At 40.5% G+C, this 12,394-nt stretch overlaps 1 protein-coding gene across 15 annotated transcripts in view; it reads left to right on the top strand.

The window, feature by feature from the left end:
- Nucleotides 1-556: 556 nt before the first annotated feature.
- Nucleotides 557-12,394, top strand: part of SRRM1 (serine and arginine repetitive matrix 1) — a 31,627-nt gene continuing 19,789 nt past the window's right edge. For 4 of the 15 annotated variants that reach the window (XM_080800562.1, XM_080800558.1, XM_080800560.1 and 1 more), the window contains exons 1-9: nucleotides 557-751; nucleotides 3,377-3,466; nucleotides 3,727-3,849; nucleotides 5,963-6,133; nucleotides 7,253-7,368; nucleotides 8,748-8,861; nucleotides 9,342-9,536; nucleotides 9,823-9,942; nucleotides 11,742-12,016. In XM_080800562.1, the coding sequence (XP_080656688.1) occupies nucleotides 731-751; nucleotides 3,377-3,466; nucleotides 3,727-3,849; nucleotides 5,963-6,133; nucleotides 7,253-7,368; nucleotides 8,748-8,861; nucleotides 9,342-9,536; nucleotides 9,823-9,942; nucleotides 11,742-12,016 (1,225 nt within the window). In that variant the 5' untranslated portion in view covers nucleotides 557-730. Of the gene's footprint in view, nucleotides 752-3,376; nucleotides 3,467-3,726; nucleotides 3,850-5,962; nucleotides 6,134-7,252; nucleotides 7,369-8,657; nucleotides 8,862-9,341; nucleotides 9,537-9,822; nucleotides 9,943-11,741; nucleotides 12,017-12,394 lie in introns of all 15 variants that reach the window. The other 11 variants (XM_080800570.1, XM_080800566.1, XM_080800569.1 and 8 more) reach the window with 4 other exon arrangements.

The raw sequence follows: 12,394 nt of genomic DNA, 5'->3' as shown, positions 1-12,394 counted from the left end.
GGCCCACGCCCAGGCTCAGGGCCACCGCTCTCTCGCCCGCCCGCTTCCTGCCCCGCGGCCGAAGCCGAAACTCCTCTCCCTGGCATTTTCAGCTTCCTCCCCAAACGAATGAGCGCTGTGAAGATGGGGGCATGCCCAGGAAACGGCCACAGGGCAGACTTCATTCATACTATACAGCTCGACTGCTTCAGAGTCGATCTTAATAACTCGTAAAAGCAACACAACCACAACTTTTACGAGGATACGAGAGGCCGGCAGGCTCTCTTCCGCGCGCGAGCCGCCTCGCCCGCGTCACTCTGAGGTAACAGCCTTTCTCTTCAATCGCTCCATGGAACCCCCAGGGCGGGAGGCCTCCTCCACTACGGGTCGAAGGATGGGTCAAGTCACGCTGCGCGAACAAGGCTGATCTAGCGCCACAAAAGGATTCGCAGGGCGGGGCGACCCGACGACACTCTCTCTTGTTTTCATTGGCTGCGATCGCGAGACTCTCCTCCCGGACTGGCTACTTGGGAGCCTCGGAGACGGCAGCAGCCCGCCCCCTTGGGCGCGCATGCGCACGCGTGGCGGGTGCTCACCTCACTGAGCAGGCGCGGCCTCGTGTCGGCTGAAGGGGCGGGTGGAGCGGCGCGCGTTGCGTCCCGGCGCTCGGCTTTCCCTGCCGGTCCCGCCCTCCGTCGCGGCGGCGCGGTGTATCTTGGGATAGGGAGCGATCTCCGAGCGAGGCAGCAAGATGGACGCGGGATTCTTCCGCGTAAGTAGAAGCGCGGGGATCTGGGGGTGAGGTGAGGGGCTCATCGGTGAGGCCCAGCAGGGGGCCTAAACTCGGGACGGTGTGGTCAGCGAGGGGAGGCTTCGAATATCCTGAAGATCTTCCGTGCCAGCGGACGCTCCCCCCTGCCCTGCGGCGGAGACCGGTGCGCCCCTGCGCAGTCTCCTCCTCCGGGATCGTCCCCCCTACGCGGCAGCGACGGTCGCCGGAAAATGGCGGCGGGAATGGGCCGGAGCGGTACCCCGCCGCCCGCCTGCCTGGTGGGGCCTGCAGGCCGAGCTGCGCGCGCCGCCCGGTCCTGGGGCCTAGTTGGGCCGCGAGGAGGAAGTCCCTGGGGGGAGGCCGGAGGGAAGCCCTGAGGTGACTGGCGGCGGGAGGATCCTGGAGAGTACGGTTTTGGGGGTACCGCCCCGGGAGAGCGTGTGAGGGAGGACAGGAAACGGCGTTTAGCGGCTTTTCTTGAGAGAGCAGCGCCGACTCCCCCCTCCCCCGTTCTCCCTCCAGGTCCTAAGTCTTTGCGAAGGCGCGGGGTCAGAGTTCGCGGGAACTCCCGCCCGATTTAATATTCCTTTAGGGAGGGGAACTCGGATAATAGGTAGTTGGAATGTTTGAATCTGAGACTCTCTAAGGGCAATGGGTGCAACACAAAGTGTGCACGTGTATAGGGGCAGGGGCAAGGCGGGGATCAATTCTCCTTACCGCAAACCGGTCCCCCCCCCCGCGCTTGTTTTACTCTTTTGAAGTCCACTGGAGGAAAGGGGCCTCTTACCTAGGTTCTCCCCGAGCCGTGCGCCCAGCACCTGCAGGCGTCGAAGTTGGTGCTCAGGGCCCAGAGTTTCTCAGGCTTGGGACTGCTGGAACCTGTTTGTCCCATATTCCACTCCTGTAGGAAATGATTACCTCGTAGAGATCTAGGCGGGTGGGAGGTGACATTAAGGACTAGAGTTCGCAAATGCTTTTGATGCAGACGGACCATAGAGAGACCAGTGGTTTTGGTAAAAATGTATACTTTATGTAACGTTGGTTGGCTCTTTCCACTCCCTGGAGCATATAATTCTCAGTTTGCGTGTTTTTCAAGGGAAAGTTGGAAGAGGGGGAAGACCAAGACTTTTTAAAGAACATAATTCTTGCCATTCTAAAGCCAATATTGAAATTCTTTAATTGAATTTAATTGTGCCAACTTATTTTTCACCAAAAGTTGCAGATTATTCTAAGCACCTACTTAAAATAAGCAATTGTTTGTTCCCGTCCTTTGCAAATGATACTGTAGTTATTTCTGTAATGATAGTTTCAATTGAGAGTTTATCAGATTTCCATTCTGTTGATGAATTTGTTTTCTGATTTCCATCAAAATATTTTGTAGTGAGTACTCAATAGTCCCATGATCCAAATGTAATATTTTGACACAAAAGCCTATTTTTTAATTTTTGTTGGTGGTTATTTCCAATGGAAAGGAGTTTCAATAGAAAAAAGGGTTGGTCGATAAAATTTTATAATAACGTTTGCTTTTGGTGTTAGTAAAAATCTGGAAGCAAAGGATGCGGGTTTTTATATACTACCTATAATTGCCGTAGAGGAGTTGACTGGATTTAAACTCCAAGTTAAAAGAATTTGGGGAGTTACCTTGTTAGTACAGCCAGCCAGATAGTAAACTGAATTTTTCAGCCCAGATAGAAATGATAGCTTTCATTTGCTGAATTTCTGCCATATGCGAGTTACCTTACATACATTATTTTTGAGACACACAGCCCTTGCAAAGTAGATTTTGGCAAGTAAGGAAACATTCTCAGAGGTTAAGGAACTTCTTTTGAATTATATGGCTGAAGTAGTGGCAGAATTGGGGTTCTAACCCAGGTTCTTCCAGCAATCCAGGTTCTTGATCATTTTCCAAGGGACAGTGGCCAGTTTAGTGCAGTCAGTAGATGTCACATTTCACATTTATTTTTGTTATTTGGTCCAGTTGGAATGACCAAATGCAGACTAATTTAGTGATCACTTAATGGCCTCATAGTATTTGTAAGCCCTCATTTTTCAAAGTTATTGCTGAAGTTGAGTGAGTTAATTAAGGTAAACCTGTATTTTTCATGCATTCCAAGTTCTTAAAGTTGTGAAAACTAACAGTTCTAGCATGTTTTTTCTTTTTCCTTTTCACCCTGTTTATACATGTTGCCACAGTAATTCCGTAAGCATGCTACTTACTGGTTGTCACAAGAGGATGAAATTTAGTGGTCTTGTTTGGAAGTATATATTTAGTAAATATTTCAGTGTGTTCTCATTTATACAAAAAACCTTAAAAGTCTTTTAACTTAGAAAAAAGTTTAAAAAGATACACGTCAAACCTTGTTTGTGGAGGAGGTGCTAACTTTATGTTAATAAACAGCTGTATTGGTTGATTTGTTACAGTGAGCTTATATTTTAAAATACAGTCAAGTTTTTTAAATGTCAGCTTCATTGGGAAAAGAGTATACATTCTATGGTTGTTAGCTGTGGTGTTTTCTATTTACTTGATAACCGTTTTCTTCTGTAAAGGTCATAGCCATCATTAGCTGATAAAAAGTAAGCATTTAACTTTGAACTCTTAATTAAAATGTGTTTCTTTTTCTGCAGGGAACAAGTGCAGAACAGGATAATCGGTTCAGCAATAAACAGAAGAAGCTACTGAAGCAGCTGAAATTTGCAGAATGCCTAGAAAAAAAGGTATTCTGGATAAAACTGTTATTGCACCTTTTATGGCACAGTTGATTCAGACATTTTGGGACTGTTTTAATAAACATTTTCCACCTTTTAGCAACAGTGCACACAGATTAGCATAACCACACAAGAATGAGCCATTTTGTACCATGCTACATCAAAAAATTTCATAAGTTAAAAGGAATTTGGTTGGACAAAATTCTTAAGTGAGCTTTCTTTTAGAATTATGAACCTTGTACTCAAGAATTTCTTGCATGTTTTATCAGGTGGACATGAGCAAAGTAAATTTGGAGGTTATAAAGCCTTGGATAACAAAACGAGTAACGGAAATCCTTGGGTTTGAAGATGATGTTGTGATTGAGTTTATATTCAACCAGCTGGAAGTGAAGGTAATAATACACAAATGGCTCTTCTGAATATGTGACATAATTTTGTGAATCTATGGAAACAATTTTTCTATGGAGTACAAATATAGGAGGGTTATTTTACAATGTTTGTTGTGAAAAGAATTCACTTTGTAAACAACTATTAAGCCTGGAAGTTTAGTGAAGGTACATAGTTTTGAAAGCTACACAGGTGAAAAATCAAACTTATTGTTTGTAATTTTGCTGTTACATGTTAAGTTACTTTGACAGCAATTTTCTAATGATAATGTGATTTATGATTTAAAAGGCCTGAACCAAAATGGAAGTTATTCCTTGCGTCTGAAGTATAGCACCATCACCTTATTAGGTCACAGCAGAGTGAGTGTCCCAATGTCGCTCTGACCCAACTCCCTTGATGATGCAGTGTGTGTTTGGAGGTGAGTTGTGTAAAGTGGCCGAACATCAACAACAACAACAAAAAAAAACACAGGAAAGAGCAATTGGGTAAATCTATACACTGCTCTTTAAAAATACTATTATGAGATGGACGTTTATGTGAAGCATGAGGGGCAATTCTGATTTGATTGGATATTGTTTTTAAAATAATCAAGTAACTGAAGTCTTTAGTTGTAGCTGCATGTCAGCTGGTCATCAATTAACATTTTAGGCAGATTTTTTGTTTACATTATGCTTAAACTTCAGACTGAAATAAATTGGAAGCATTATTAGAGACAGTTAATATAGTTATTCCTTTCTTCTTCATTCATGAGATATTATGAGATGATGATAGAATTAATGTTTAGAAACAGTTTTATTATGAGATAGTTTGTTATTTTGCCACAACAACCCAAAGGATAGTAAGATGTACCATATGACCTTTTGGCAAATATACCAATGTGAATTTACCTCTACATTAATCCTTTTCCCAAAGAGTTCGCCCTTGTGTTTTGACAGAACAGTTGGCATTTCAACTGATAAGGTATTTCTATCTTTAAAATAATTTGATAATTACATTTGTTTTGAGTAATTTTAAAGATTGATTTTAAGAAAGCACTTCCTATAAAATGTATACATTTTACTTAGAAAACCAGGAACGTGGGAAACCGTTTTTAAAATATTAAAGATAGATTTTATTGGAGAAATGCTTTACTGATTTGTATTTTAGTGCTTTTTTAAAAACCTAAGTATCTGGTAGTATTCCCCTTGTAGTGAGCATGAGATTAAAGTTTAGAACTTTTTTAAACAATCTTTTCTTTTTTTGTGGTTGTGTACTCATTATTGCTTGTTCGTCTTTTGCAATTTAGATAAATGATATAACATTAAACTCAAGGTGGTTGAGTTGCAGTAGGGAGTCGGAAGCAAGCCAAGGGAACATCTTTCTCTACAGGGGACTTGGCGATTCCAAACCCCCAAGGTTCCAAGAAGAAACTGAAGACACCTGGAATCTGTACTTGCTTTGTGCTATTGAGCTGTGCTTGTTATATGGACCTTGTTGCTTGACCAACAGATTTAGCATTTAAAAACCCAGTTATTTTTGAGAAAACTTGACCTCTTAGCCCTTTGTGGACAGTTGAGAATTTCAGGCACTGTTAAAATAGATTTTCCTTATGTAGAATTCAGGCTTTCAGCTTAGTCTTCAAAAGTTACAGAGTGCATGCATAACCTTGTTAGTTTTCATAACTGGATGGTAGATATTTTATAGAAAGCTGTTTTATAGTGTTAGAGAAGTGAACAGTTTATGTACTTTTTCAGTTTCTCATTGGGGGAAATTTCCCAGGCAAGCAAACGTTTTCTTTGTTAGTAAATACAGGAATTTGTGGATTTTGATGATGGTTTTTAAAGTTAGTAAACATAAGACCCACTAACAGCCACATAGTCTAAAAATACTTAGGAAATCCACAAAGGATTAACAGGCTGCTCTGATGCTTTTGGTAGAGTAAGAGAGAATTTGGTAATTGTGCTAGAGATTATATTGCTGAGAAGCTGGTAGGGAGAGCTATTTTTTAAATAGTAAAGAATATATATGTATTTAAGCCCCTATGGTAGACTTAAAAAATACTAATTTAATGAGTTTTAGGTTGGTTGGTTGGCTTGTTTTGAAGTAACCTGTTTCTCTTCCTGTCATGTCTTTTTGCAGAATCCAGACTCCAAAATGATGCAAATCAACCTGACTGGGTTTTTGAATGGAAAAAATGCTAGAGAATTTATGGGAGAACTGTGGCCCCTCCTCTTAAGTGCACAAGAAAACATCGCTGGAATCCCTTCTGCTTTTCTAGAACTGAAGAAAGAAGAAATAAAACAGAGACAAGTAATAGCCTTTTTACTTTTCTGTAATGTTGAGAGAGACACTTTTAAATTTTATATGATTTAGAGCTAGGATCAGCATGTTGTTTTGCTTTGCTGTAATATATTCAAACATACACTTTGATTCTCCACTCCTTCCACCGAACCCCAACCCAGACATTGAGTTGAAAATGTCATTTTCCAGGGCTCCTGGGAGGCTCAGTTGGTTGAGCATCCCAGCTCTTGGTTTCGGCTCAGGTCATGAGCTCATGGTCGTGGGATCCAGCCCTATGGGGTTCCGTGTGCATCGGGGTAACTGCTTCTCTCCCTCACCATCTCCCTCTACCCTTTCCTCTCCATGTGTACGAGCTGGCTTTCTCTCCCTGAAATAAGTAAAATCTTTAAATGAAATGTCATTTTTCCAGAGTCCAATAATTGGGCAAATACATTTTTTTTTTTAACATTTTATTTGTCAGAAAGAGAGCGAGTCATGCACCTCTGGGTGCACAAGGGAGAGTGGCAGGAAGAGGGAATGACAGGCAGAGGGAGAAGCAGACTCCCCGATTAGCAAGGAGCCCTATACGGGACTCCTTCTCAGGAGCCTGGGATCATGATGGGAGCTGAAGGTGGACACTTAACTGACTGAGCCGCATAGGCGCCCAATAAATTTTTTCTTAATATGTGCATACTTATAGCTCAGAAGAAAATTTAAACTTTAATAACGATGTAAAAGGTAAGCACAGGTTCTTCACATGGGCAGTGTATATTAAATCACCAAAGAATAAGATGAAAGTGAAAAAAATTTTTTTAAAGATTTCATTTGTTTGAGAGTGAGAGAGAGCATGAGAGGGGAGAAGGTCAGAGGGAGAAAACAGACTCCCTGTGGAGCTGGGAACCTGATGTGGGACTTGATTCCAGGACTCCAGGATCATGGCCTGAGCCAAAAGCAGTGGCTTAACCAACTGAGCCACCCAGGTGCCCCGAAAATGATTTTTTTACGTAAACTTAAGAATAGTCTTGTTGAAAAGCAGAGGCCAGTGAAGTGATTTATAGCATTGGTATTTATCAGGGGTGCAAAGTCTTCAGTTTGTTTGTTGATCTCAAATATTCAGCTATGTTTACTTTGAAAACTTGATCATTGCAGATTGAACAAGAAAAGTTGGCTTCTATGAAAAAGCAAGATGAAGACAAGGATAAGAGGGATAAGGAAGAAAAAGAAAGCAGCAGAGAAAAAAGGGAGAGGTCTCGAAGCCCAAGAAGGTACGATACAACACACATATACCTAATGTTGTGCAAACATTAGGCATGTTAGTAAAGTATTCTGTGTCTAGAAAGTTCCACAGTTAAAAAGGAAGCTAATAGCACTATTCAGAGAATTTCTTCCATTTTCTACAATTTTCACGGTGGACTAAGGCTTGTTTGTGGGCTAAAATACTTGTTTTGTTTGAGATTGATCCTTTGACGATAATTATCTTTAAAGTCCTGGTGAATTATACAAATCTTAATTCTTAAATCATAGTCTAGACTTGCCTTCCATATTGGATTTGTTTAAATACAGCATTTAATTGTTTTAATCTATTCTACTTCTTTTCTTTCCTTTTTATTAGAAATCTGTGCCCATTAGCTATTCATATTATACTTGCCTAATTCCCTGTTCTGCTTTTCTTAGATGGTTGTATTGAACCCAAAACAGATCATTTATTTGTTTTCTTCTTCTTCCAATGAGACTATGGTTAGGTTCCCATTTTTAAACCCACGACTCAGCTTCTACTGTATTTGTGGTGAAAGGTGAGAATTCTACTAGGCTTTTCATTGTTAGAGTTCTGGTAATTTTTGTATAAATCTTTTGGAATTAGTAAAGGGAGGAGGAAATTTCTTTGTTCATTTTAATTTGTATATTTGATATTAAAACCTCCTTTTCAGGGAAGAAGTACTGTTTCTAGAGTTAAGCACATCACTTTGATAACTACTTGACTATTGATGAACCAGATTTGCTGTTTTATTTCAAGTTAGGGAAACCATTGTAAAGGAAAGGGGACTTCTCCTTTTTCAAAAACGCTCCATAGGTTTGACATATTTCTCTTCTCTTCCAAAGAGCCCATTACTTTAATTGTACTATTCATTTTTCTGGAATACCTAGACTACCTGACAGACTCTGGTGGGAGCTGTCTGCATCTAAGCTGTTTGGGTTTGAGTTGTTACCATGGAGTATCTCTTTACTTTCAAGCATCCTCTTCCTCTGAAAAGTAGGTCTTTGGTCTCCTCATCTCTGGGAATGATTAAGAATCTAGATCTAGAGTCCTAGGTCAATGCTTTCCTCTTATAACTGGAATACCAGAGAATGTCGTTACCCTTTGTTTGCTTGCCTTTCTGGTTTTCTTTTGGCCCTTCCGCTGTTAAGTAAAGATGACAGGAACCTTATTTTTATAAGGAATTTCTCAGGTATAAAGAGCAGTGTTGTATTTAAAAAGATTAATTCTCACTTTCCCCTTTGACCCTCTCCCAATCCACATGATACAAAAACCTTAAAAAAATTACTTTCATCCTAGACGCAAATCCAGATCTCCTTCCCCTAGAAGACGATCTTCCCCTGTCAGGAGAGAGAGAAAGCGCAGTCATTCTCGATCTCCCCGTCACAGAACCAAGAGCCGGAGTCCTTCCCCTGCTCCAGAAAAGAAGGAAAAAACTCCAGAGCTCCCAGAACCATCAGTGAAAGTAAAAGAACCTTCAGTACAAGAGGCCACTTCTACTAGGCAAGTACATAAAAATTCATTTATAAATATCACAATTTTAGGCTATTGCTCACTGACTGCCAATAGAATAGCTCTGAGTTACAAATACAAAGTCACTCCATTATTTCCCTTTTATATTTTCTAAATCATAAAATCAGCTTTTTGAAAAGATTCTAGCTCTACAGGAAAGTTTTAGTAAGGACCCTAAAGGTGACCACTGCTATCGGCTGGTTGTATTATTTCTGAGATTTTACATATTGTGAGTCGCTTTTTTCCCCCAATACTGGGGACAGCTGTATACTTTTAAAAATGTATGTGGTTAGAATTGTTGGTTGCTCTTTAACTTTCACTGATGTGTATATATCTTTTTGGAACTAAGGAGAAGTCTTCATGGATTTTGAAAACATTTTAAAGAGAAAAATAACCTTATTACATCATTGTATTATGACTTGGGAGTCTGAACTGCAGAAGGGGAAAAAAATCAGCTTTTTTTTTCTACAGTGACATCCTGAAAGTTCCCAAACCTGAACCTGTACCAGAGCCTAAAGAACCTTCTCCAGAGAAAAATTCCAAAAAAGAAAAGGAGAAGGAGAAGACCCGACCAAGATCTCGGTCACGTTCCAAATCAAGATCCCGGACACGGTCTCGCTCTCCTTCTCATACTCGACCTAGACGGCGTCATAGATCCCGATCAAGGTGAGCTGTGGCTTCAGGATTGATACAGATCTTGGGTTTTACATGCTACTTTCTGGGTAGAATTAGATAAGTAATTTTAGAGCAAGAGAGAGCATTTAGTACAAATGTTATTCTTTGGACCTACAGAGAATTTGAGGACATTTTCTGTGCACCATAAAAATCTCTACATAAATGGAAAACTCTATGCCTTGAAGTCCATTTTAAAAATACAGCTGTTGAGAAAGCTGTCAAGGAATTCTTCCCTTGTTCTTATTTATTCAGGCTCTAATTCTGTTTGTTATGGCAGATCATACTCACCTAGAAGGAGGCCAAGTCCGAGAAGGCGGCCATCTCCTCGAAGAAGAACCCCACCAAGACGAATGCCACCTCCACCCAGGCACAGAAGGAGTAGATCTCCAGTGAGACGGTGAGGGCTTTCTTTTTTCTTGTTCTTTTTTCTTTCTTTCCTTTTCTTCTTTCCTTTTTAAATTTGGAAGTGTCAGTAAATGAAAGTGTACTACATTTGCTTTAGGCTAGTAGTGTTTGAATTAATGTCCCCCCTGGAATAAAAAGCTCGTGAGTGATACTAGGTGATGCCTTCGAAAGAGCCTCTCATTTGAGGTTTAATTGCCACAAAAAAGTAATGCGGTGTTGGGGGAAAACAAATGACCATTGTACTGATACTTCGTGTTAACTTACCTTTTAGACCCCAAGATCTCCTAGGGATGAGGGAATTTGCCACCCTCCCTCTTCCTTTGGTTTTTCGTTATCACTGGCTTTTGAAAAGCAGATGACCACAGAGCCGTTAAGCTACTTTTAGCCAATATTAAAATAACCTTTTTGCAATTATGTTTTTGCTTTAAATGTTTTTTCCCCCTCATAAAAACGAGTGTTTACAAAATTTCAAACAAATAACAAAGGGAACGTTACCCATAATCCCATCTCATGGATATAGCCATTTTTAGCAGTTTGAGGTCTAGGTGTTACTGAAGAGATTAGACATAGAAGTAACCCTGTCAGTACGAATGTTCTGTGTTTAAAGATCATTTTAAAATTGTCACGAGGAAAAATGTTTGTATCTATCCCTTTTAGCAATTCTGCCCAAAGTGGAGTCCTGGTGCACTGGTAGCAGAGTTCTGCGCCTTCTTTATCTCCTTGGAAGGAGCTGTGATGATTGTGCTTCAGATTATACTTAGCACGGAAGTTTTTGTATTTGAGTCTTTGAGATTTTTACAGGGGTATGAATCTACTTGGAAATACAGAGGGGAAATAATGAACTCCGTGATTTTTTGTTTCTGCAGTCAGGTTTTTCAGAGTCCCGTATTTTTTCAAAAGATAACATTTGGGGTGGGCGTTGTTGTGATACAGTGAAACATTTTTATGACTACTGCTAAAAATGATAGACTTGGTTTTTAACTATTGACAGACTAACCGCATAAATGGTCAGTCGATTTAGGCATCACACTTTTCTAAAATTGGTTATTTTTTAGGAGAAAAGTAATGCTGGTGCTCTCTAATGCAAGATTAGTGGAAACAGCTATTTCTTATATTGGAGTTTTGCAAACAGCGTGTTTTAATTGTGCTTACTGAGCCATTTAGCAGTCAAAATATTTTGCAGATTGTGTAAGATTCCCTTTCAGCCAGTTTTTATCTCACACTTAAGGTAGGGTTTCTTTTTTTCAGGTTCTCAGGAATTCTTCCGCCAAAGGTGAATTCTGCAGGTACACATAATTGCAACAGAACTTACCACAAATTTGCCGCAGAATTCGAGAGGCCCCTGCTTCTAAGTTTATGTAGCTAAATGAATTCCTAACCCTGCTGCACATGTTTTTTTAAAAAAATGCAACCTAAAGGTTGTTTGACATTGTGCTATTAAATGGAAAATACTTTGCCACCCAAATTTTGAATGCAAACTCCAAACAGTGGTGATTTTCCTAAGGAAGAAAGAGACTAGCACTCAACGTGACATAATTTGTAACTGGAAAGACAACTCAGATGGAAGCACTTACCAGAATAAGTTACCCACATTTAGTCTCAGAACTAGCTGTTTCCTGTCCTAGGTTGTGGTTTTGTTTCAAATTTTTTTTTTTAACTTACTTATCTGCTTAGCTACATAAACTCAAAAGTTGGATTAAAATAGCTGTATTTTTATGTAAACTGTACATAACCTGTCAGGTCATCTATGACAAATATGCAGTTAATGAGTGTGAATACTTTATTCCACAGAAGAAGGCGTTCATCAGCATCCTTGTCTGGAAGTAGCTCATCATCCTCTTCGTCTCGTTCCCGGTCACCGCCAAAGAAGCCTCCTAAGAGGACATCCAGCCCCCCTCGAAAAACTCGTAGGTTATCTCCTTCAGCAAGTCCTCCCAGGCGAAGGCATAGGCCATCACCTCCAGCAACTCCACCGCCAAAAACTCGTCATTCCCCAACACCCCAGCAGTCAAACCGTACAAGAAAAAGTCGTGTTTCTGTCTCTCCAGGGAGAACTTCAGGTAAAGGTAAAAATCAGAAGCATAAAAACAGTATGTTCGTTTGTTCTTCGTTTGGCTACAAAGTGCCCAGTCGGTTGTTGCTGCCCCTTCTCCCTTCAGAGTGTGAAGTAGCTGGGTGATATTTGTGTATGTGATACTTTTTGTAAATTTGCTTATCACCTTTTCTTTCCTGCTTTAAGTTCTTGGGGTTTGTTGAAATAGCTTATATGTAAATGTGTTTTGTTTTTAGCAGTTGCCCTCTGGCAGCAAGTAGGTGGAGAAATACATGAGCGATCCGTGGGCTGAGTTGGGGTGACTTATCAAAGTTTGTATTGTCATGTTAAGGGATCATTTTATTACTTTGAGACTAGTTAGCTTTTTTTTCTCTGAAGATTTTTTTGTTTG

This window comes from Martes martes, assembly GCF_963455335.1.
Source record: "Martes martes genome assembly, chromosome: 4".
Taxonomy (NCBI): Eukaryota; Metazoa; Chordata; class Mammalia; order Carnivora; family Mustelidae; genus Martes; species Martes martes.
Note: the sequence above shows the minus strand (reverse complement) of the source record. Positions and strands in the feature narration are given on the sequence as shown.